This window comes from Halichoeres trimaculatus, unplaced genomic scaffold, assembly GCF_033239565.1.
Source record: "Halichoeres trimaculatus isolate MK-OKI-2021-1 unplaced genomic scaffold, fHalTri1.1 fHalTri1_scaffold_3, whole genome shotgun sequence".
In the NCBI taxonomy this organism is placed as follows: domain Eukaryota; kingdom Metazoa; phylum Chordata; class Actinopteri; order Labriformes; family Labridae; genus Halichoeres; species Halichoeres trimaculatus.
This window is the reverse complement of record NW_027437181.1, coordinates 916,874-943,321: the sequence shown is the minus strand read 5'-3', so window position 1 is coordinate 943,321 and position 26,448 is coordinate 916,874. Positions and strand designations below refer to the sequence as shown.

General features: G+C 40.6%; 1 protein-coding gene across 12 annotated transcripts in view; it reads right to left on the bottom strand.

Moving 5' to 3' along the window:
- neo1a (neogenin 1a) overlaps positions 1 to 26,448 on the bottom strand; it is a 270,805-nt gene that overhangs the window by 162,303 nt on the left and 82,054 nt on the right. For all 12 annotated transcript variants that reach the window (XM_074665725.1, XM_074665719.1, XM_074665716.1 and 9 more), the window contains one exon: positions 6,772 to 7,095. In XM_074665725.1, coding sequence (XP_074521826.1) covers positions 6,772 to 7,095 — 324 coding nt within the window. The remainder of the gene's footprint in view (positions 1 to 6,771; positions 7,096 to 26,448) is intronic.

Below are 26,448 nucleotides of genomic sequence, written 5' to 3'. Positions count from 1 at the left end.
ATCTGACATAAAGTTTAAGGCTCTTGTGAAGTCGTTTTTTTTTTTCATCCAGTTTCTAAATAAAGATTTTAAATAGGACAGGCACACACACACACACACACACACAGAGGCGCGTACAGTAGGACGTGCTAATCAGAGCAGCCTCAGTTCACGCAGCATGCCATGTTGTTTTTCCTCAATGATCGTCTTAATCCATGTTTTGTTGGCGTCCTTTTTTATGTTTCCAAAATAAAAACTGACATTTGACAATCGGCAGAATGGGAGGCCGTCAGCTTAATGACTGCACGTCTGACACAGTGTGTCCGACAATAACGCAGAGCGCTAACCGTGCAGCGCTGGCACAATCAGCCTTTCTACCATTTTCAAGCTGTCACGTCCTTGAGGCTGCAACATTTCCCCCTCCCCGGAAAAAAAACACAGATTAAAATACATCAAAAAAGGGATTAAAGCCTCTGCCAACACCCTTAAATCCCGGGAAGGGCGTCTGACTCTATCAAAGGATGAGCACGCTGGAATACGCGGCGACACACATGACACATGACGACTGCTAATGTTTGGTTTTGCTTTCTGCCGCCGTGCTCAGGGAGGAATGAGATTTGAGTGAGCGCTGATATCAAAGCGCGGTGATAAGTGGCTTTGGTTATCTGTGAGCAGCACAGGCGCCTATAGGTGAGAGGAAACGCCAGGCAAACAGCGAGCAGGCCCAAACAGAGAGGGCGGCAAACATAAAGCACGTGTGACGGGATGAAGGACGTCTTATCTGCATTTGGAGAGGTCAGACAGGAAATGAAACAAAGACGCTGGCAGATAGTCTCTTTCTCATTTGGGGGTTTCCCTGTTGAGCGGCGGTGGCGGCGGCGAGGTGGGGCCCACCTCCAGCACTTCTTAAGGAGGGCTGAGTTCAAAGTGTGCCGCTGGGAGGGGGGGGGAGCAGTGAGGATGGGATTTCTCATTACTCACGCCGGCCATCGCTCCTTCACTCCCTGCCCTGTAATTTCTCCCCCTCCTCCTTTTCTCTTTCAAAGACTCAAACTGAATACAGAAGACGGGGCCCCACTAGGCCACCCCACCCCCCCTACCCTCTTTCTTCTGTTTCAGCTTCATCTGACTGCACACAGGATAAAACACACACAGGCTTTCTGTTTGACGAAGAGGAAGCACGTGGCAGAGAGCGTCACCATCTGAAGACGGCAGAGGACGGAGACACACGTCCAGATAATCAGGAGGAGCCTGATAAAAACAAAGGTCCATATGATGCTGTGCATCAATAAATGATCAGAGAGCTCAGGGATTAAATATTAATCTGATTCATGGTACAGAGGAAAGCTGACCACTTTGATGGATCTTATTCCTCATCATTTCTGACTGATCTCTGACGACTGATGATCTCACTCTGCTTTCCTTACACACACGTAGCAGGCGCTCAAAGTGAGCTACAACAGACTCAATCTAATGATAGAAACAATAATTTTCTTAGAGATGCACCAAACATCGCCCTGTTGGCTATGGCTGACTTTTGCAGCAGCTCTCCTTTGTCCGTTTCTTGTAATTTTTTCATCATCTTTGTATTTGGAGTGGATCATTACTTTGTATGGTTCATTTGTTGGTCATGGACACCAAACTTTTTGTGTCTTCAGTGATATTTTTACTACTTTTTCTCCTGTGTTTGTCTGGAGATGAGATCAGCTGTTAGCAGCCTGTAACATGTCAATGCTAACTGGTGCTAGGCCAGATGTTTCCCACAAGCTGAGGAGAAGGAGGTGAGGACGACGTACTGGTTCTCAGGTGTGAGCTAAGAAGTGACGACATGGACCTGTCCTTCCATCCATCGTTATTGGGAACGTAAGATGTATCTCCAATAAGATGGACGAGCTAGCTGTGCTAACCCAGCAACAGAGGGAATACCAGAGGGCAGAGTAGCATCATGCTATTCACAGACATGGCTAACAGAGCTAACAGCAGACACCAAGGCCACATGTGAAGAGCTTCACCTGCTGTGAGCAGACAGGATCCAGGAGACAGAGACTGAACAGACTGCTGAAGAAGCTCAGTCCTGGACCCTGTGGAGGTGGAGGCTGGCTGACTGGACAATGATGGACAAGCTGTCAGCATCTATTTTACTATGGAGCTTTTTACACTTTCTATACACTTTGTTACTTTGGTTTTCTTGATTGCTGCTCTGACTCCTCCTGGATTTCCCCTCGGGAATAAATAAAGCATTTTCTATTCTATTCTATTCATTATTCTTTCTTATAGGCTGTAAAAGCAACAACATTAACCACGATTAAATAAAAGACAAAAATCGACAGTTGTATCCAAAATCATTCTCTCGACCTACCGCTATAACATGAGGCTGAATGAGTCATAACTTTGTTTTTGTTTTGTTTTTTAAGTTGGAAAAAGTTGCCACAATCAGCTCATTCTATAAAGACAGAGCATCTAATGAAAATAATAAAACAAATGTAAATTGCAATAAAAATTACAACATTTCTTTTGATATGATTTCTTTTTAAAAACACAAAGAAAGAAAGAAAAAAAACTTTTTTTTATAGCAAAGTTTGGGATGGGCCTGGGGCTGCTGGGCCCACCCGAGACACCGCCCCTGATCCAATGGCTCCTGATTACACTAACTATCTTATTTCAGCACAACTCCTGGACTGTTTATTTTAACACCAAGACCAAAACCAAAATAATTTAAAAAGAAAGACTTCAGCAGCAAAAGCAGAGAAATAATCTCAGAGAGATTTGAAGAGAAGTTTTGAGCGTTGCTTAATCAGACGACCAGCTCACAGTGATGACTCCACTCTGTTTGGTTATTGATTCAAGAAAACTTGAAACACATCACTGAGCTGACCATCAAACTTCATACATGCGTGGAGCAGAGGAAGCAGGAGCCGTGGAGTCAGAGAGGTGGAGGAAGCTGATGGCGCTGAGGCGTGGAGGTGGAGGTGGAGGTGTTTCCTCCAGAAGAATGAGAGACGCTCGTCTCCTTGTCATCAATCCCAGATATTACCGCGGTATTTGTCAGATATGCTCCCCGCCACGCAGTCACCCGTGACTCGCTCCGTCATTACATCTGAGAGGTCACGCCCACTCCGCCCCCGCCTGCGCCATCCTTCCTGGCTCTGATGGCGGCCTAATGGCCTGCTCCCTCTACTCTGCAATTAACCTTTTTATTGGCCACCTGCCAGCCAGCTGCAGATACATCAGAGCGTGTGTGTGTGTGTGTGTGTGTGTGTGTGTGTGTGTGTGTGTGTGTGGAGCCATAAATGCAGCAGATTCATGTGTCATGCATGTGGAGCTTTAGTGTGGACATATTTCCATATGAAAAGTGCCTCAGTGTGTGTGTGTGTGTGTGTGTGTGTGTGTGTGTGTGTGTGTGTGTGTGTGTGTGTGTAACAGCTGACAGCTTTCACCTGCTCCCTCTTCAAGCAGAAATTGATGGTATCTAACGTCTCATCATGGCGACCCGGGCACAGCGCTCTGGCTGCGAGGTGGTTTAGTAACACACACTGAGGACGCAGAGGGAGGGAGAGGCCGGATCACTCAGGGAACTTCCTCCCTCCACATGTGAAGCCTTCATAAACTCTCCTGACCTCGGTTTCTCCGCTGCTCAATGGAGAGGCGTGTATATCTCCAGAATCGCTGTAGCGACCACTGGCTGCATCATCACGGCGATCACAACAACATCAGGATAATTTGTGTGAAGGCTGAGAGTGGATACGACACTTTAACACCAAGTGGAGGCGATTATCTGCCCATTACAGCGAGCACGCCTCACTTCCTGTAGCTGCTGGAGGAACACGCAGAGCAGGAGGAAGGACGGAAACCAATCTGCTCTCAGATCCTGGAAATGTTTGTGTTTCCTTAACGTGAAGCTCCTGGTTTTCTTTTGCCATAGAAAGTTGTGGTTTTATGAGCAGGATTGTGTCTTCAAACCACCAAAACTACTGAAACTAATACGAATAATTTCCAGGTAAACTACACCAGGTTTTTAATCCAACAGTAGTTTCCATGAGGGGAGGAACGCTACATAAAACTTCCTGTTTTAGCTACAGTTAGGTACATTTTTGGAACAGGGAGCACAACGCAACATTTCTTTTTATTAACATTTAAAATTTTAGTCTTTTCCTCTGAATTGCAGCATTAACAGGTTTAATTTTCAATAACACTTTAGATTAAAATCGTAATCAAAAAAACTAGGGATAGACCGATTATCGTCCGGGCCGATTATCAGGGCCGATATTTGGCCGATATGAAACCCACACAAAACTGTCAGTGATGTAAAACCAACAGAAAATTAATTTAACTGCATTACATTCCTGTAAAAAGCAGAACAAACTCAATTCTGTCCAGTTTTTTCAGTTTCAAAGAAATTTTTGAAAACTTTATTTATATTTTAAAGTTTTTATTTAACTTTATAAAACACGCTGCTGAGCGTGGGAGCTGTTTAATGAACATATGTTTAATAATAAAGTCAAGTGTTAGAGTTTGTAGTATTCAACATTTTTGGAGCTACAGATGATTTTTTTTTTAACCTTTATCAAAAATGTACAAACTTTGGGTAGATTGTGACATTCTGGTTATTTTGTTAATTATACCACAGCAGAATCATCAGGATTTATGATTTTTAATCTTACACCAACAGTTTTATCATTTCATTTAAAAAAAAAACTGAAAGGGATTGACTTTTTATTTTTGACAGCTGATGAAAAACCACTTCCATATAATCTACGTTTGGTTAAAAAGGTAATTAGTAGTGCTGTCAGGCGATTAAAAAAAATAATCTAATTAATTACAGGATTTGTAATTAATTAATCTAATTAATCACATTTTAATCTCATATCTGCTTAAGGTCCCAAAATAAAGAATTTGAATTCCAGGACATTAAAATTACATTAAAAGACATTAATAAATAAGGTGGGAATATATACAACACATTTATAGGTACCCTGAGGCATAAGGAACACATGAAAAAAGTGTTATGGTTCTAATCTTTACAAAATCTACACAGTCCTGCCCCTAAGATAAGCTGATTTGATTTTTAGGACGGTTTTTGCTTCTGTCACAGTTTTACTCGATGTGGACTCAATTTGCCCTGCAATATGAACTTCTATACTTCTATGAGGTCAGGAGAACCAGGGCTAAAGGCTAAAACTGTGAGGAACTATGTACAAAACACTTTTTTCAAGTCTTGGATCAAAGAAAAGTGAAGTATTCTCAGTTTAACATGCTCTGAACACACAAACTGTTGCTGATTGGTGCAGAGCAGCCCCAAGCTGAAACATGACACCAGGAAGATGGAAGCAAATTTTCAAAGAATTCTTTAGATTTAAATACAAGACATATATCGATCATTCAGGGCTTGTTTGATGCAGTAAAGAGTGTAGAATTATCTGTTTTTTACAGAATTGAGCAAACGGTTGATTTTCTGTAGATTTTCAAAAAGGACGTGTGAATAAGTGAGACGTGTCCAGCAGTCCCCCAAAAATCTCTTGCTTACCCCGGTTCAAAGCATGTTGCTGATGTCATGCGTGATACATTCAGGGACCGTCGGAAATTTGAAAATCTGACGAGAACACCACTTTTTCCAAGTAGGACAAACGGTTTGTAAATGCCAGACATTTGAAAATAAGTGCGTCTTTGAACGCCGCGCGGGTTTGGGATCCAGATCAATCTGCGTTGTAATTAATTAATCTAATTAACGTGTTAAAATGACAGCCCTAGTAATTAGTGACTTTTATGTACTTTAATAAATCTGTAGAAGTAAACACCTCTTTAACGACTGGAAGTGACACTATTTACTGTGTTTGTTTCTCATCACTTCACTTCTATCTCACAGACCGTCTAACGTTAGTGTTGTTGTGTTGTAGTTGTAATGCCGACTCATTCCAGTAGATGGCGGTAATTCACCGAAACCTGCCACCTGCATAGACAAACAGCGTCAACGCCGTGCATTGTGGGAAACAGTATGTGAGGTAGACTGGTCTGTTGCATACTGAGAAGTTTTCCTGGATCAGTCGCACATCCGGGGATTTTTGGCAAACTGCAGATTTTGCAAGTTTTTGAATACTGAGTAAGTATGTGTATGTGTACCATTACTCCCCTTGTTTCCTCTCTCCTAACCACCTCCACCTCCTCTGTGTCAGGAAACACAGCAGCTGATAAATGTGACTCAGACAGAGCAGATCTCTGACTGACTGAACCTGAAAATGGGTCAAACTCTGATCAAAGCCGAGCTCCCGTCACGTCAGAAAAACACTTCACTGCTTCTCCTCTTAACGCGGTGACAGCTCGGTTTACCTCCAAGTTTGTCACGAGGAGTGGAGTCAGAGAAACATGTTGCACTCACAGACAGCTGAAGGAAAGATCTACTTCATCTCAGATGGAAACTTATCGCCTCATTAACGCGTGATTAAAAAGAAACAGCTCTGCAGTCACAGCTCTCACCATCCGAGGGCTTTAACCGTATTATCCCATCGTCAACAAGAGGCCCACTTCAGCGGCTCAGCCCTGGCAGCGCCGCGCGCAGCAGACAGCTCACACTGAACGCAGACTCCAGCTCCTCTGGCTGCAAATTGAATTTTCAGGGCCCCACTCCACTCAAACACCTAATAATCCCGCCTCACGCTCTGTTCCCAAAGTGAACAAGGTCACATCGTGGGAATAGTGATGAGAGAGGACACAGACTCCTGCAGCAGCGTTTACCCAGCGAGGAGATTCACTCAGGCTGCAGCCGGGAAACTCAGAGATCAACGTGACGTCTCTTACCTGCGACGGCGAGGCGTGCCGTGCGGCTGGAGATGGAGCCCAGGTTCTCGATGGTGGCGACGCACTGATACGTCCCCTCGTCGGGCTTGTTGTGCTTGGAGTGGACCACGTGGGTGAAGAGCAGCGAGCCGTCAGGGAGGATGTTTCGTCTCTCGTCTGAAACCAGGCTCATGAAGGTGCCGTCCTTCTTCCACTCGATGCGGGCCGGCGTGGACGCGTCGCTGTGGGCCGAGCAGTTGAGGAGCGCCGAGTTTCCCCGGATGGCCAGCGTGTCCTGGGGCTCCACCGTGAACCAGAAGGGGCTGAAGGGCTGCGCTGCTGAACCTGGAGGACGGGAGGAGACAGAGACATGAGGGACGGACGTAGCTGGAAAAAAACATTTTCACTTTATCGTGACGTCAAAACGCATGGAGCTGTGAATCTGCTGAGGAGCTCATGATGCTCTGACACACTCAACAGCCAGTCATGTTTATGGATTAGCAACAACAGGTGAATATGAAACACTTTCAGAGTCTCTGGAAATCTGGATCCAACCAGTAAAGACGTGTTTGAGTTCCCCAGAAAAATCAATGTAAATAAAAATTTAGCTTCAGAAACTGCAGCAGGAGAAATGAAGCTCAGTCTAATGTTCAGGATCTTCATCTTTAAGGAAATCAGTATCAGGAGGTGGATTTTACTCAGTGTTGTACAAATAACAGATTTCACAGGACAAACACGTTTAACGTTTAAAGAAAGTGTAAAGACAAAAGCAGCCATCTAATAATTAACATTTACAAAGAATACAGCCAAGACTCCAAGAACAACATTGAAGGAACATTAAAATTTAAGGAATCAGTTTAAGAAAGGACCTGGACTGAGAAACCAAAGAAGCCAAATTAATTTAAATCGTGAAAAAAAAAGATCAAAAACAGTTTATCAAACTAACTCAGGGAAATAAATTAATCTAAATCTAGACAAAAAAAATTGTAATTTTTTTTTTTTTTTGCAGCAAAATGTAAATTAACATGAGTTTTCATATTTATGTTTGTGGATTTTTTTTTTGTTTTGTTTTTTGTTTTGCATCTTTTTTGTAGAAAAAGTTATAATTAAAGGTCAAAAAGCTGGCCGACATTTTATTTTTTTAATTGTGAGTATATTTCATGTTTTGAAAAGGGATATATATATATATATATATATATATATATATATATATATATATATATATATATATGTAGTAAGATATTTTATTCTTTCTGCGTCTTTTCATTAGTTTAACTTATTTATTTATTTTTTTTAATATATTTTTTTTGACTATATTAATGAAACAAAGACCAACTAAACTAAACTAAACTAAACTAAACTAAACTAAACTAAACTAAACTAAACTAAACTAAACTAAACTAAACCAAACTTTTCTAAAAACTTCAAAAACAGCCCTGCAGAAAAAAAAAAAAAAAATTAAAGTGAATCGGATGTTTTTAAGTTTGACCTTTCACCTGTGGCAGGGCGACTAATTGAAAAATAATCAAAACCAACATTTAGAGCTTTTGACTGAGATAAAACCGCTCTCTGTGTCTCCTAATTTGATTTTTTTTCTACAAAACATTTTCAGTTAAGCTGTGTGTCTATGTTTGTGTGTGTTTTCAATTCTATTACTTCAGTAAATAACCCTTAACTGTTCATCTGTGCATCTTTATTTCAGTTACTTGTCTTAAAATTACAGTATAAACTGAGCTGAGAGCAGAAGAATCATGAATTAACCAAAATAAAGTTGAAGGTTCAGTTTATCCTGATTCTGATTTTGTCCATAATCGCCCAGCCCTGCTTTCATCCATCCACATTTTAACTCCAACATCAGAAACACACATTATTACAAATACTGACTGCAACACCTGTCGTAACCTAGCAACCAACCCACAATGCATTGAGCAGTTGAGTTGAGCAGAGTTTCTATGAATGAGAAATGAAATGTTAAATAAAGCTTTGACAGTCACCAAACAGGCGCTGTGTAACTTCTGTGACGACTCGACTCCTCACACACTTCTGGAGAAGAGGCTGCTGCAGCTCCAGAGTCCATCTCTTCAGATGTTTGTCTGCAGCAGAGGGTTTAAGAGGCTGGGAAAAAGCTGGCCGTCACTCTGGATACACAGCAACATAATCAACTTCAGCTGCACATTTCCAAACTGCCTGGCTCGAGCTGCGCTGGCGGCGGAGGAGAAGGACCCTACAGGACTCCAAGAGCCCTGCACGCTCTGAATGAAACGTTTCTGAAGCAAAACATCTTCCTCTGCTCCGTCTTTTCAGCCGCTGCTCTCCACTCCAGACTCCAAGAGGCTTTTCATTACCCAACCACAGCCCTGCCGGAGCTGGAGCAGAGGAACTGACAAATTTAACCCCGTCTAGCCTTTCTGGCAGAGTTAATATCACGTCTTGCTTTGGTGTAAGTAGAGAGTGCAGCAAAGGAATAAACTCCTGAACGTCACGGTCATTTCCTCTTCCTGCGCCCCCTCCAGCGTGGACGGGGACATCCCAGTGACACCAGCAGAGTCAGAGTGAGAGCAATAGCTTTGTCCTCATCCATTATTCAGGCGCTGCCACCCTAAGAGTCACACACACACACTCACACACACACACACACACACACACACACGGTGGGTATTGTTTGGATAAATAACACAAATGATCCGTTCTGCAGGGGAAGAGGAGGCTGCAGAAATAATTAAGAGCGTATGAAGGTGTTTTAATAATGCAGCGAGGAGTGAAAGAAGTGTCTGAATGTTAAATGCAGTTTAAAATACGCCTGCTCTGCTCCCAGGAAATGGCACGTCTCCAGGGAGCGCAGAGACGGCGGAGGAGAGGAGAGGAGAGGAGGCGGGGAGGTGCTAAGTCAATGGTTCAGCTATTTAACTACTAGGAGGTAATTTCTCTACCTCGCGGCACCAGGTCCCCGCTGAGGGATCCAGAGAGGAGGCGCTGTAATGTGCGCTCTCATTATGGTGGCAATATGGCTGCTCGTCCTCAGAGCGCGGGGTTTTCTCATGGATCAGACACAATCACAGAAACACGACGCAGAAACTAGCAGACATGGAGAGACTTTCAAGGATGAGAGCGACCCTGAGCCGTTGTTTCCACGCTGATGTGTTCATGAAAACTACAACTGACTAACATTTTGTTTTGAGTGATGCTGACAAACGGTTCAAGTTTTTTAAGCAGACCCAGGAAAGGAGGAACTATTTTTGCACTTCACGTGTTAATTAAACACCTTTAACAATTCATGCTAACAAAAAACTTCTTGATGGAGTCTGGTACGACGCATCCTGAGAGGAAACCTTCAAAACCTTTGTAAAAACATGTTAATTTGTTAGAGGTGAAGCCTCGACGTTTCATGAAGGTGGTTTGTCACAAGCTGGGAGATGCATTAGGCAAAGTGCTAGCAGAAGAGAAAACTCGTCCTGCAGAGTGTGAACAACACTTTATGTTGGTCGACTTGTCTTTATTTATATGTTTATTTATTCATTGTATTAAAATCTACTTGGACAAACTGCCCAAAACGTGTTGCCAGAGACATTTCAGAGATTTTGAGAGTTAATTGTGTAAAAATATTTAATCAGATTATGATGATCATGTTGGGATTAATCTGATTAATGCTTTCATTTTGACAGCACTAGTTCAATTATAAAAATAAAATAATTATAATAAAAATAAAAAATCAAATGATAACAAAAATAAAATGAAATAATAATAATAATGACATGATGATATTGATAATAAAAAATAAAATAATGATACAAAGATGATAATGATAATAATAAAAATAAAAAATAAAATGATAATTTAAAAATAATAATAATAATAATAATAATTAAAATAATAATAATACTTATTATTATTATAAAAAATAATAAAAATTCTAATCATATTATGATGTTCATGATGGGATTAATTTGTTAAACGCTGTCATCCTGATAGCCTTAGTTCAATAATGAAAAAAATAATTATTATAATAAAATTAAATAAAAAAAATAATAAGAATAAAAAAATAACATGATTATATTGATAATAAGAATAAAATAATGATACAAAAATGATAAAAATAATAATAAAAAAGTAAATGATAATTAAAAATAAATAATAATAATAATAATAATAATAATAATAATAATAATAATAATAATAAATACATTATAATAAAACGGTAGGATATGAGATATAAAATTAAGAAGGGGGAGCCTACAGCTAAGTTAAACTTTTTTTAACATGTAAGTCTTCTTGACACTCTCCCTCCAAGAAAGACAAAGGTAGGGATAGACCAATAAACATCTGGGCTGATTATCAGAGCTGATATCCAACATTTTGAAGCATATCAGCATTTTCTTGTTAAAACAACAGCGGACATTAAATCAATTGAGAGGACACATCTCTCTGTCTCTAGCATCGTCCAACTTACTGTCACTAAACATCCGATTGGTTACACACAGAGCTATGTTTTTGGAAAACTTCAGGGAGCTACTTATTTTTTAAAGCATTCATTTAACTTTGTACAAAACAAACATTTTATTGTTTTAGCTCTCAGCTGTTTGAACAGTTGATTAAAAAAATGTGATTTTAATCCATTATGGTGTGTTTTGTTGACTGTGCTTTGTCTCTTTTTGTACTTCCTGTTTGAAAAATAGGTTTTTAAACTCAGTGAGTCCAACCTGATTAAATAAAGGTTTAATAAATAAAAGAAAATAAATGATAAGACATCCTGCTGAGCGAAATCTGTATCAGTCTACCTGTAGACTAAAGAATCAGAAACCCTTCTGGTTGGTTTCCATCTCACTCGTTTCCTCTGACAGTCTGCCACTAATCTCCAAATCAGACGTTGCTGATGCGACGTGCAGCTGCAGAGCGGATACCTGACGGTTTATTACATCTGCTGATGCCGCGCAGCGAAGGAGCTCATACATACGGTATTTTATCTTAAAAACTGCTCCAGGCAGGAGTGGATGCAGGATTGGAGTCAATAAAGAAAAGTTGGTCATAAAAAATAGAAATGGCTTCCAGAGCCAGCGGAGCACAGTCCCACCTGTGACTCCTGCAGAGGAAGTGAGAGGTTTTTAAATCAGGCTGCAGCTGATTCCAGGGATCGATAGCGTCAGAGCGGCGCGGCGTACACACTGGACAGAAAGTGACAACACCAGCTAATGTATTTTTCTGATGCTGCTGGTGACAGATGGGGAGGAGCAGAGTGGAGGAGCAGTGGAGGGAGTCTGTGGCTCCTCAGCATGCTCAATCATCTCTGCTTTACGCTGCTGGAGCGCCGGGCGTGTGGGCCGGGCGCAGCTTCCAGCCCCTCTCCTGGCTCTTTTCCAGTCAGAGGAGCCGTCTCCAGCCCCTCTCCGTCTGAGGAGTGGAGTGAACGGGCGTCCTATCAGAGCCAGCCCAGCCACCTCCAGCCGCCTTTATCCCTGCCACAGGAGCAGTAGGGGACGACTCAGCCTCAGCTCCACTGGTGAACAAAATGGCGAACCATCTGCTTTCAGTGGCGGGAACAACATCCAGTCAGCAGAGCAGGGCAGGGCACAGGGAGGCGACACAAATATGGAGCTGAAGATGCCTGGCTCAGGGGCGCAGACTCTACAGTTCCTTCTCAGAAACCCTGACAATAATTGGAGACATTTCACCAAAAAGCCCACGAAATCACCAAAACCTGTCACACTGCAGACAGGAAAACAAAGCCTAAAATAAACCGCCGTGCCCACAGCCTGAGCCAGATTTCCTGCTCCACAAAGAAAGATGGAGGAGGAAGGTAAATCTGCAGCAACCTGCAGTCGAATCCTCAAGTTTTACAGCCCTGGGAAGAAAACTACATCTACAAAAAGACTAATCTGGAAGAAAATACTGATTTTAATTCTATGAGGATAAATTCATTTAACTGACAACGTGCTGGATTAATATACATGCTCAATATGTGGCAAGATACTAGCAAAGAATAAAAAATTAAGAGTGATATTATTATATTAAAGGTAATCAAAATCAGAAATTTCAAAACTGTGAATTTTTTCTTAATTTATTATACGCTACTTATCTTTTTTTTAATTTTTCAACTTTTTTTATTTGAATATTTTTTTCTCAATTTTTATATTTTTTTTTACTTTTTATTTTTTTCAAATATTGCATTTTTTAATTGGGATATTATCAAAATGGGTTGTCAAGAATTCTTTTAAAGATTTTGGCATTTTTTAAAAATTAGTTTAATTTTTTTTTTAAATAAAGTTTTCAAAAATTTTGAAAATTTTTGAAATGCCATTTCTTAAATTTTGGGATTTTTTTTAATTTCAAAAAAATTTGTGGAAATTATTGAAAATTTTGGCTTTTTTTTTTCAAATTTCACAATTTTAGAATTTTTATTTTTTTTATTTTTTTATTTTTTTTATTTTGCTTATTTATCAAAAAACAAAAACTAAGCCACCACATGTACAAAACATCTGGTTTAGATAATTATTCGCTAGATTTTAACTATGGATTAAATTTTATGCACTTAAAAGTCTTTATGGTGAAGATAAAGTAGATTTCGCGGCTTCTGAATGACTTAAATCCAGGTGATCTAAGGTAAAACGTCTCCTGTTAACACTGCGGATCTCAGATGGTGTAATAATTGATCCTGGACTCTCCTCTCAGTGCGAAGCTGCTGTGCTGTCTCTGCTGATCTACAGAGTAAGAAAAGGTCATAACACACAGATAGAGATAAAATGATCCTGACTCCAAGTCAAGTAAAAAAAAAAAAAACTGAGGCTCTGTTTTTAATCTTCAGCTTCGAGTAAAAGTCCTTAAACGCCCAGTGTAATGGCTGTGTTTCACCTTTACGACGGTCCTTAAACGCCCCTGCAGCATCATATGCAGGTCGGACTGAATGTGTCAAACGCCAAACGCCAAACGCCTGTCACAGGAATTCACTGTCTGTATTTTGTCAGATAAGACGGAGAGGAAACGATTATGGATTTTGAACGTCTGACAAAAACAAACATGTTGGTCAGAGTTTTTATAATCTGTGAAATTCTTCAGCTTCCCATTGTCCCATCTTCGTAACACAGGAACAGGTTCATCGTCTTTATTTTCATTGATGAATTAAACATGAAAAGTACTCAGGAGTCTTTTTTTTTTTTTTAATCGATTAAACTGAAGAGCATTTATCACAGGTATACAACTCATCATCTCCAGCTCTCTGCGGCGACGCGTGCAGCACACAGCGCTGTGAGCATCGTTAAAACTGGGACATCCTCTGCTCTACAAACCATTTGACACACATTTTCAGACACAACAAGCACAGTTTCCTGTGTTTTCTGTTTGTTACAAAAGTTTCCCTACATTGAAAATAATGAATGATCAGTAATCGACCCTTATTGGCTGATACCACGTCAGGTGATGCAGACAGAAAAACCTCCTGATGAAAAGCAACACAAGCTGGTAAAAGATTTGATATCACTCCAGGTTGTCGACACTCCTCTTTTATGCTTCGGTTCTTTGTAGAACAAAGTCTGGAAACACAAGAAAAGCTTTCTGAGAATGTAAGATAAGCCTCTGCTTTGAGGTCAGAGCCAAAAGAAAAGTTTACTCGTGGTAACTAACAAGGCTGTGAGTCGGAGGCTGGGAGGAAATCTAATGAACACCTACAGGAGACGAGCGGCGCGCTCATGGAGTTTTCTGAAGAGTTCATTGAAAAGAAAAGTGAACAGAGAGGATGTTTCTCTGCTTCATTAAAGCACGAGGAGGAAGACGAACTCAAGGATTTACAACCTGCGGCTCTGTGACTCCTCTGCAGTAAAGGGAAATACAGGTTTAAAAAGAAAGACTTGAATATATGAATAATGATGTTCAGCTAGATGATCAATATATGTTATCAAATTCAAGAATATTTTCAAAATTTAAGAAATGATTGAAAATTAAACAAATTCAATTTTTTAAAATATTTTTGCATTTTTTTTATTTTAAGATTGTTAATTTTTTTTTGCATAGTTTCAACATTTGAGTTCTTTGAGATTTTCAAAACTTTTTTTTTTTCAATTTTTGCAAATTTTTGAGTTGCAATTTTTTTTTTACACATTTTTCAAACCTAGAATAAAAAAAATTGAATTATTTAAATATTTTAAAAACTTTTGCACATTTTTTTACTAAAACACTTTTGCACATTTATTTACATTCCATTTTTTGGAATTTAGAAAATTTTTAACACGTCATTCTTAACATGTTTTAATTTTAAGATTGTGCAATTTTTTTTGCATAGTTTTAAGATTTGAAGTCTTTTTGAGATTTTCACAATTTAAAAAAACATTTGCAAATTTTTCGAGTGGCAATTTTTTTTAAAACATTTTTTCAAATCAAGAATAAAATCCAAATTATTAAAAAACTTTAAATTTTTTTACACAATTATTTTTTTTACTACAATTTTTTTGCACATTTATTTACATTCCATTTTAGGAAATTTAGCAAAATTTAACATGTCATTTTTAACATGTTTTTAAGATTCTTCAATTTTTTTTTTTTGCATAGTTTTAACATTTGAATTATTTTTGAGATTTTCACAAGTTTTTTTTTTAATTTTTGGAAATTTGTTGTCATTTTTCAAATGTAGAATAAAAAATCTGAATTACTTAAAGATTTTAAAACATTTTTACTACAAATTTTTCGCATATTTATTTACATTCCATTTTCAGAAAAATTTAGCAAATTTTAACATTTCATAATTTTTGCAAACTTCTGAAATTCATTACATCACAATTTTTTATTTTTTAAAACAATATTTCAAATAATTAATTCAAAACTAAAAACATAGACATTAGATGTACAGTTTAATAAACACAAAGAACTTTTTTTGTTGTTATTATTCACTAGATTTTAACTATTCATATAATTTTATACACTTTTTTTTGTCTTTGTTGTGAAGATAAAGTAGATTTTGTGGCTCCTGAATGACTTTAATCCAGGTGAGCTGAGGTAAAACAGCTCTTGTGAAGGTAAAAGTTGCAGACCTCTGTTCGAGCCAAACCTCGCAGAGAAAAGACGACATGAAGAGTCGGCGAGGTGAACCTTCCTGCGCTGAGGAATCGTGTCTTTGTGTGGTTTATGTCTGTATTCATCAATAATAGGCAGAGGTCCAGGAAACCGTCGTTTTCTTTTACCACACAACATGAAATCCTGAGAGTAAAATTAATCCTCCTTTAAATGTTTCTCACAGTTGCAGAAGGAGAAGGCGCACGTTTTTCTGTCAGCATTTATTAGTCCTGAAGCTCTGCAGGCTTTTAACAACACAGCTGCAGAGCTAAAGAAGGAAGGGGGTGTCAGAAAGCACATTACGGCGTGGGAAGTCTAATCTATCCGGGCCAGCAGTGTGGGAGCCCCCGTTTGTCTTTGAAAAATAGGAAGCAGAGCGCCAGGCGACCGGCGAGGAGGAGGCAGAGCGGAGCGAAGGGCTAGAAAATGAGGTTGTCTGGTTGATAAGTATGAGCTGTTACCTCTGTTCCAAATCCACTTTGCTCAGCAGTCATAAAAGGTTTGGGAGCCCGGCTTAAGGTGCTGCCCTGATATGCTGCCTGGCTTTCTCCTTCGCTCTCAGACGAGGTCGGCAGAATGGAGACGTGCTTGTGCTGTATTTCACGGCTCCAGCCACAGCGGAAAGCGTCGACTTTACAGGGCTTAGCGTCAAGGTGAGGTATGTGTGAACTTAGGTAATGTCTTCAGAGAGCGCCGGGGAGACGCTTACAGATATTTTTGTTTGGGGTTTGTAACCGCTGTGTCATGCGCCGAGCGTCCCGTAAAAACCAGCAGAGAAACACGGCGTACGATGAGGATGGATGGACTTTTCCTGCTCCGACTCTGACGCTCTCATGGTGTAAATATTAACTCCATCCTGCTGCTCTAACTCCTCCACGTTGGTCGCTGAGTCTCCGCTCCTCTCATAACGACTCTTCAGTTTTCCCCTTCACGAGCGTTTCAGCAGAAGTCTCATCATCAAAACAAAACAAACCTGCTGATTAAATCCTGTTTGTTTATAACGGCTGCGCTCGCTCGGAGGTTCAAATGACTTCACTGTTTCTCTGACTTTTTTCCTGGGTTTATAATTATCCATGGGGATCACCTCCTCCTGAAAACACGCAAACACGGTGATGAAAAGCTTGAAAAACACTGATTAAAGCAGCGTCACTTTAAAAAACGTGGATTTCCAAACACGTGCTGAGCTGCTGCAGGTTTTCATCACAAAACTCCTCCCAGACCTTTACGCTGGGTCACAGTGTTCAGAAGCTACCTTATACAGCTTCTTACATTAGCTTAGCGTTAGCTTTTCAAGGCCGAGCTGTCTCGTTACTCATGTGATTCAGTGTATTGTGGTGGTGTCTGTTTGCTGTGAGTCTGTCGCCCTAATCTGACGTCAGTTTACCATCAGTTTGTAAAAATGTGTTTAGTTTGGAAGTGAATAAACAGTTGCTCTGACAACGACAGCCAGCAAGCGTCTAGGGGCGACGATGCAGCGGGGATCGAGTGGTGTCTCTTTTCTCTGAGAGGTTTTTGAGCAAAGACTCTTAATCATGTTGAAATTCGCTGATTATTGATATTGATCTGTAATATTTTCTGTAAGTGACTATTTTCACATCAGGTCAGACGTTTTTATACAGCGCTCCTGCACACAGGTTCCTTAGCTTATGTTTCCCTCTATGACCAAACAATATTACAGGGATATTTATCAAGCCAAATTTGTCCTCCTCTCGTCTTTTTTGTTGTTTCAGGCTTGAATATTTCGTCAGAGATATGAATCAATGAGAAGCCCTAGTATCAATGACATCATCCATATGCTTCAGATGCAGAGTTTTGAAGCCTATTGTTGCAGGAAGCTTTATTGGAAATGTTAAATGTATTACTGCTACCTCTATATACATATATCAACATTTTTTATATTCTATTCATAGTAAATTTATTCTATTTATTACTTTAGATATTATTAGACTATTATGGGTTGCTAGGCCCCGCCCTGTTTGCTATGGCTGCTTTTTGCAGAAGCTCAATCTTTGTATTTGGAGTGGATCATTACTTTGTATGGTTCATTGAAGACACAAACTTTTTGTGCCTTCAGTGATATTTTTACTACTTTTTCTCCTGTGTTTGTCTGGAGATCCTACATGTAACCATGGCTGCATTGTTTACATGTGAAATCAGCTGTTAGCACCCTGTAGCATGTCAATGCTAACTGGGGCTAGGCCAGATGTCTTCCCACAAGGTGAGGAGAAGGAGGTGAGGACGACGTGCTGGTTCTCAGGTGTGAGCTAAGAAGTGACGACATGGACCTGTCCTTCCATCCATCGTTGTTGGGAACATAAGATCTATCTCCAATAAGATGGACGAGCTAGCTGTGCTAACCCAGCAACAGAGGGAATACCAGAGGGCAAAGTAGTATCATGCTATTCACAGACATGGCTAACAGAGCTAACAGCAGACAGCTTTAAGCCTCAACGTTCACAGATACAGGATGTCCCGCCTGTCAGTCAAAGTGACCTGTGCCTCTGATTGGGCAGACTCGTGATCTAATATTTTCTTTCGTTAGAGGACAAAAAACTATTCAGACTGATATATTTTACTAGGTTGTTAACATATTTATACTTTCTGTAAGAATCTGCGTTTTTTGGCTTGGTGTGTATGTGGTTACTGGTACTTCTGGAGCCAGCCTCAAGTGGACGCTGGAGGAACTGCAGAGAGGTTAGAGATGGAGTCGAGACAGGAAGAGAAAAGCTCACAGCAGCAAGAGAAATATAAAGATTTGTGTTGCAAACATCACACAGAGCATGCTCCTCTTCCTCCTCAAGACTTTAAGAGTGAACGTCTGAATGAGGCTTTTCTGACCAAAGCTAATCCTCTGGTTTTTAAAAAACGAACATGAAGTGTCTTTAAATTCTCACTGACATGATTTTTCAGAGAGGACGTGAGAGCTGCTGGTTTAACAGACCGAACCATCAGACCTCAGAGTGGGGCACAGCCCTGCTTTAAACCCAGTGACGGCAGTCAAGAGCAGTGGGTGAGGGTCCGCTCTCCACACAAAGACCCCCTGTTCTGGGCTTTTCTAGCCTTGGCTCAGCAGGACGCCTCCTCCCTCATTGACCCGGCGTCTGAGAGCAGCCATATTGACTTCCCTCCTTATTGAGCTGCTCTTGAGACTGAGCAGACCTCCATTCTAAAGAGCGGTCACATTTTCAACAACACAGGCCCTTCTGTCCAACCCTGGACTGTTAACACAGCGCGAGGCGTTCAGGAGCTTAGAGATGTTGGTGCAGACGTTTTTAAAGAGCGGGTATTGAGCTGTTTTCATTCTCTAAACTCTGTTTTTCTTTCTGATAATGCGTCAAAGCTCAAAGACTTTTACAAAAATAAAAAGACAGGAGGAAATGTTCATGAACAGCACATCACGGTGAGTGAAAACCTTCAGGACGGTAAAGATGGAAGCAGGGGGCTCTGAAATGTTTCTGTTGTTTCCATCCCTCAGTGTCAGGCCGACTTTAATGACACTAATGGAAACGGTTGTCTTTCCTGCCCTCCCACACTTTCTCCCTCCTCTGTTTCATCTTTCTACCTCTGTGTCTTTGTCTGCAGAGCCATTCATCCTCACATCTCTGCAGAGTCCGTCTTTAAGCCCGTCTGTCACTCCCAAACACCTCAGGGAAATAACAACGATCAGGAGAGCAAATGTGGGGACTGGAGAGCAGGAGAAGGAGCTGCAGCCTCCTCCGTTTGTTTCTGTTTGAGGGGAAAAAGTCGTTTTCAATCAGAGGACGAGCACAGAGGTCCTCTAAGATTTTATTACAGAGCAGGCTGAGCGAGCTGAGGCGGCTAACGCTCATTTTGTGCAAATTGACATTTAGGTACTTGACTTGAAATCAATCAAAGAGGGAAAGATTTGAGAGGAGACCTCCGTTTCATTTCCTGGTAATAGGAAAGAAAGAAGAGGAGGGAACATTCATTAGGACAGATTAGTGTCTGAAAACGCTTCGACAGACGTTTATCTTTTCATATTAGACACGAGATCGAGCTGTTTTCACGCAGCTGCACTGTAAAAAAATCCTCATTTATGGTTTACTACCCTACATTTTTAAAGAAGTTTTCTGTTTTTTAAAAATAGTATACAAACTGCAAATTTACAGAATTTATCTATAAAATAACATTCTGAATGGGTTGTTTTTTTAGCTGATAATGACATACTTTATTTCTCATTTTTTAATTGAAAATGAACTTTTTTCCTCTCTTAAATGCTCAGAAGTAAGATGACAATGATTCTATGTAACTAAATTTGTAGCTCGTTTTTTAAGGTTTCACGTTAATTCTGACAATTTAATGTTTTTAACTGGAGTTTACATATAAATCTTATTATTCTTATGAACTGTACTGCTCCTCTCATGCGTCACTGGTCATTTTTTCACAGCAAAGTCATTTCTGTTGTGACAGCGCTTGAAACCGTGAGTGAAGAGGAAACACTGTGGATATGAGACACTACTGTACAGGGGGAACAGCATGTCTGTGCTCCAAAACGTGGACCGACTGTCTGTGCTCAACAGCACAGACCATGTGTCCAGTGATTTTTACTGTGTTGTGTGTAAATAAATAAGATGTGTTGATGGGCTATGCCTTGTTGGTCAATTTTAAAATGCAGTGTAATAAAGATTACTCAGCCTGTCCATGCAGTGATGCACAGACAGCCTGCTCCCCTGACCCAACCCTTTAATGTTCAGCATGGTGTCCCAGTCCGATATTGATATCGGATATCGGTCCGATATCAGCAAAAAAAAAATATTGGTATCTTATCAGATTGCATCTAAAATCTCCGATATAATCAGTCCATTCCAGACCCCTCTCCTGCTGTTTTTATTTGATTCATTTAGGTTATTTTCTGGGTCTTCTAATTTATTCTTTATTTTATTCAATTACTAGTATATTCTTATGTTTAATGTTAAAATTTCTAACATGACAGACATACCACAAAATAAGTAATTAAAGTATGCATGTTTAATGCTGATATCGTATCGGATTAATATCAGTATCGGCCAATACTCAATGCTGCTGTATCGGTATTATATCGGAAGTGAAAATATAATATCAGGACATCCCTAGTTTTATATTCACTGTGTTCCCTCCTCACTCCTGGTTACAAAACACCATCCCAACAAAAAGTATTTTTCTGTAAAATAATGGTATTTTGACCATAAAGATTTAGGAAAATTCTGTTGAATAACGGTGAATAGTAGAGTTTCATCCTTTTTTGAGACCAATCTCTGACGATCAGTTCAAGTTTCTGCAGCTCAGCACCAAATCCAAACGCCTGTTTCAGCTCACATGAGCCTCATGTATTTTCTTGTTTATCATCATCAGTAACTTTAGATTTGCTCCACGTCCCTCCACGGATACTTCAACCACATCTTCCCTCCACATGAAGGATCTGAGTCCCTTCTTCAGCCTGCTCCATGTGGCTGGCAGCCAGCGGAGACCTCCATGGATAATTTCAGCTGGTTTCAGCTCCAGCTCAACCAAACCCCAAACAAAACAGACATTGTCTGGTAAAGTTAAACTGCTCAGTTTCATATTGTCCAACTTTTATCTGTCATGTCTGTTTCTGCTGGAGAGGAGCGGAACGATGGACGATGGACGATTGTTTTGAGTCTTTATGAAAAGTTTTGAAGCTGCAGCCGCGTTGCTCAAAGTACAATGATAAAGAAAAAAGATTAAGTGTGGATGCTGGTTTGGAAAAATGGCAAGTTTGCTTTTCACAATGCACAAAGATCAAGCAAAGTAGGTGGGAGAAAAAATGTTTTATCAAAGTATTAGGATTTTTTTTTTTTTTGATGATTTTATCTTTTTTTTTTCAAATTTAATCCCTTTATTTCTGTCTTTGTTTCTCAGCTGGGTTGGAAAAAAAAGATTTTTATGTCAGATCCCCAGAATAAATGCTTTAAACTGGTGTGATGTGCATATTTGGGGAAACTATGGCTCCAGAATTCATCTGTAGACATCATCCTTTCACTTTTTCTCATAATCTGTTGTTAAAAAAGTGAAGTAAAACTTTGTTTCTTGTAATTTTTTAATCTCTTTTTCGTCATCTTTGTATTTGGAGTGGATCATTACTTTATATGGCTCATTTGTTGGTCATGGACACCAAACTTTTTGTGTCTTCAGTGATATTTTTACTACTTTTTCTCATGTGTTTGTCTGGAGATCCTACATGTAACCATGGCTGCATTGTTTACATGTGAAATCAGCTGTTAGCAGCCTGTAGCATGTCAATGATAACTGGTGCTAGGCCAGATGTTTCCCACAAGCTGAGGAGAAGGAGGTGAGGACGACGTGCTGGTTCTCAGGTGTGAGCTAAGAAGTGACGACATGGACCTGTCCTTCCATCCATCGTTATTGGGAACGTAAGATCTATCTCCAATAAGATGGACGAGCTAGCCGTGCTAACCCAGCAACAGAGGGAATACCAGAGGGCAGAGTAGCATCATGCTATTCACAGACATGGCTAACAGAGCTAACAGCAGACACCAAGGCCACATGTGAAGAGCTTCACCTGCTGTGAGCAGACAGGATCCAGGAGACAGAGACTGAACAGACTGCTGAAGAAGCTCAGTCCTGGACCCTGTGGAGGTGGAGGCTGGCTGACTGGACAATGATGGACAAGCTGTCACCATCTATTTTCTTATGGAGCTTTTTACACTTTCTATACACTTTCTTAAGTATTATAGATTCTATCCTAAAAATCATAAAAGAACTAAATTGAGAGAAAAGCAAAGTGTTAATTGAGGCGAACCAGGAACAGTCGCTGATGCTCGACCTGGTCTATACTCCTATAGGGCTTTGCTGCTGCTCTCCCTACCTCAGGCTTTTGCAGGGGACCCCAGACCAGAGACATATGATTAAATACTCTGAGTTTCACGCAGGAGAAATTCTCATTTGGTCTTCTGACAAGAGTCATCCAGACTAAAACACAAGATGGAGATACTCCTAGTGGGTCTCTGCACACAGAGGACACAGTCCAGCCTCTGTCTCCTTCCTTGTGTCCAGTCTCCTCTAAATTAAAACCCAGGAGCCCAGAAATATAACCCCAGATAAAATGGGACAAACTGAAGGAGAGTCAGTCAGGAAGTCTGTCAGAAACTTGTGCAGACTTGTGTCTGAGTTGGTGCGGTCGAGCCAGGAACAATGGCCGAGCAGCCTGAGGGAGGTAGCGGTGATCTGGGAAACCGCAGCCCACAGATTCTGATATTCTCAGCGTTCTCCGCAGCAGTTGATGAAATGAGGGGTTGAGGCCAAACCATAAAGGGACGGACAAAATGTCTGGGGCGCCTGGAGCACACTGGCTGTCCTGCACTGGCTCAAACTCAACTGGCAGATTAAAAGAGGAAAGGATCCAATTTTTCCCCAGCTCACAGTCCTCTGTCATTCTGTCTGCTCGCTGCCATTGTAAAACTCTGGAGGCCCGCAGAAACATGACAGGGTCACAGGCGGGGCTGAGTCACCGCGACGGCACCGGCTTCGCTTCCTGCCAGAAAAATGTCCTCCTCACACAAACGTCTGCCGCGTTTTAATCAGATGAAGACAGATCCTGCTCAAATCATTGGCTGGTTAATAGGATTAGAGGAAGCTCTGAGTGCGAGAGTCTGGCAAAAAATCAAAATTAAAGAGCCGTGTCCAATGTGCAGAAACGCAAACTGACTCTGTTATGTCATTAAACTCAAACTATTTACTCATGGTGACATGCAATTATATAACAGTAATTAATGTGCTCATAATCCCTCTTTCACAGCGCTAACACACTGACCCCTATTCTGACAGACCCCAGAGAAACCTAGCAAAATGACAGATCCGTCACTTTTTTGTTGTTGTTTTTCGCAGCTTTCACCGCTTGTGTTTCATGTTTGCTACCAACTTAAATGTAAATAAAAAGAGATTGCTGTAGGCGTTGTAAAAATGATGTTTAAGCGCTAACTGAAGCACTTAGCTGAACGGGGTCACAGCTTTCTCATCATGGCCAGAGCTCAAACTCATGTTTTTCTTATGTGCATGATTCAGGAAGTGAAGAAAGCCTTTCCATAACTGATTAATCGACCAAAAATCACAAAGAAATCACATAAAAATGTACAAAAACAAATCTTCCTGAGTCATAAAGACACAAAAAGTCACTGAACTGTGTTAAACAATCTGCTTCGTTGCATTTCTTTCAGTATGACTGAACGTAAACACAGGGTTACAGAAACAAACTTGACGTATCCGTGCCAGGGCTCCCCACAGACGACGAGTCTGACGGGGGGACGGGGAGATCCAGGAGGGATTATGAAGACGGGGGAAACCTCCTCCTCTCCCCTGGCTGTGATAATTAACCAGCACTGATTGAGGCTCTTATCAGCCTCCCCGTGGGCCCGCGCCGAGACGACAGCCACAGCGGCGAGCGTACTGTGAGAGCTCAGCGCGGCGTGTGAGAGCGTCAAAAAAAACCACCGCCTCACGGTGAATAATTGGAAAGCAAAATAGCCAGAAACAGCGTGTTTCGGTGGCTAAATGGATGGCGACGGAGCCGTCAGACGAAAGGTTAAAACCATCACTAAATGTCAGCGGCGCAGAATTGGGGTAACCTTTTCTGCTGGTTGGAGGGAGGCGAGTAAAATTTCACTTCTACCACTCAGACGCTATTATCTGCTGTTTCTGAGTAAAGAGCTTTTTAAGATGAACTCTGGGGAGCTGAGACAACGATAAAGACGAAGAGGAGTTCACTTCTTCAAAACTACTTTCAGGTTTTAAACACCTGATGAAAGAGGAATAATCAGGACGAGGGCTGCCAATCCATTAGTAAAAGCGTCAACAGTTTTTTTTTAATCGCTGCTCTGTGCTGCGTCATTACTGTATTAGTTTCTCTTCAGTTAATTCGTCTTCTTCCTTTTTGCTAGCTTATTTAGCGGTTAGCAACTAGCTGAAGGTGTAATACCACCACCTACTGGACTGGAGTGTAGATTACCTGGGCTGTACTTAAAACGAAAACCATGAGGAGTTGATTAAACCAAGTTAGCATTAGCGTTAGCTGCTACAGACAGTGGTAGGGCAGAGGGGGTGAACTGTTTGACCTGCAGGGGAAAAGATTGAGGACATGTTTATTTTATGCCTTTTTGACCCAATAAGTTCTTCATCTGATGATATAACAAGATATTTTCTGTGATTTTGCTCAAAGTGTTGATTATTTAAGTGACAATACATTCAAATCACTTTTTATACTTTATAAATGTAGCATCTGGTTAGCTTAACTATGTTCATACATGCTGTTACTTTGTGTTAATCTTTAAGCAAACAGTCATCAACTGAAATCACGTTTGGTTTTGTGAATTTAACTGTTATTCATTCTCGTCCTTTTTTCCCCCTGATTAATCGATTAATCATTTGAGTAATCAATTAATCATTAGAGCAATCGATTAATCGTTAAAGTAATAGATTAATCATTACAGTGATCAATTAATCGTTACAGCAATCGATTATTCGTTACAGTAATCGATTAATCGTTACAGTAATCGATTAATCGTTGCAGTAATCGATTAATGTTAGAGCAATCGATTAATCGTTAGAGTAATCGATTTATTGTTACAGTAATCGATTAATCGATAGAGCAATCGATTAATCGTTAGAGTAATCGATTAATCGTTAGAGCAATCAATCGTTACAGTAATCGATTAATTGTTAGAGCAATCAATTAATCGTTAGAGTAATCGATTAATCGTTAGAGCAATCAATTAATCGTAAAAGTAATCGATTAATCGTTAGAGTAATCGATTAATCATTACAGTAATCGATTAATCGTTAGAGCAATAGATTCCTAAAATAATCGTCAGTTGCAGCTCTAATCAGGACTTAAACTCTGATGTTCTGGGAAGAATCCACATTTTTCTGCCTTTAGTACTTCTTCTTTAACGGCCTGATAAGTTACCCGACACGGTGCTAAACTCAGCGAGCAGTGGGCAAACACAGCCAGGAAGTGGTGGACACAGTCTCCAGATTGAGCCCAGTTCCTCTTTTCTCCATGAGCAACAACGGATGAGATCGTCATCTGAGACAGGAAAGCACATTCATCTCGCCGCCCAGCAGCTCCACCCGTCCCCACCGCCCCTGCTCCTACAGAAAACCATCATGCGGCTGTAATGAGATACCCTATAGATTTTTTAATGAAACACAATATTGCATTCTTTGGCCCCTGGTTTCTTCTTTTTGCTCTCACACTCACTCACATCAACACAAACACACAAACACACAGGAAGGAAAATCGATATAATCCAGAACGCCTCGCAAAGTCAAACACCCCACAATTTATCAGCGTTGGATTTCAGAGCCTGGCTCTCTGCCTGCTTCGTCCTTGATGCTGTCATTGTGTCATTTCTGCTGTTTGTCCCTCTCAGGAGGAGAAATCAGAGGCTTGGGTACAGTACGACTGCCCACACAGAGCGGCGACGCTTAAACGCAGCATTTGGCTTGAAAAGCTGGGGATAAAAGTCCAGCAGAGGTCACGTGAAGCCGTTCTGCTGATCACAGGCTCCGGCTCGAGCTCCCTTTGAGCGGTCAAGTGTGGCCAATCTGCCTCTGATAAGCTGGCTGCCAATTACCAGCTCCAGACACAAAAACATTTAGAGCTATCTCAATTTCTCCCCTTGTTAAGAT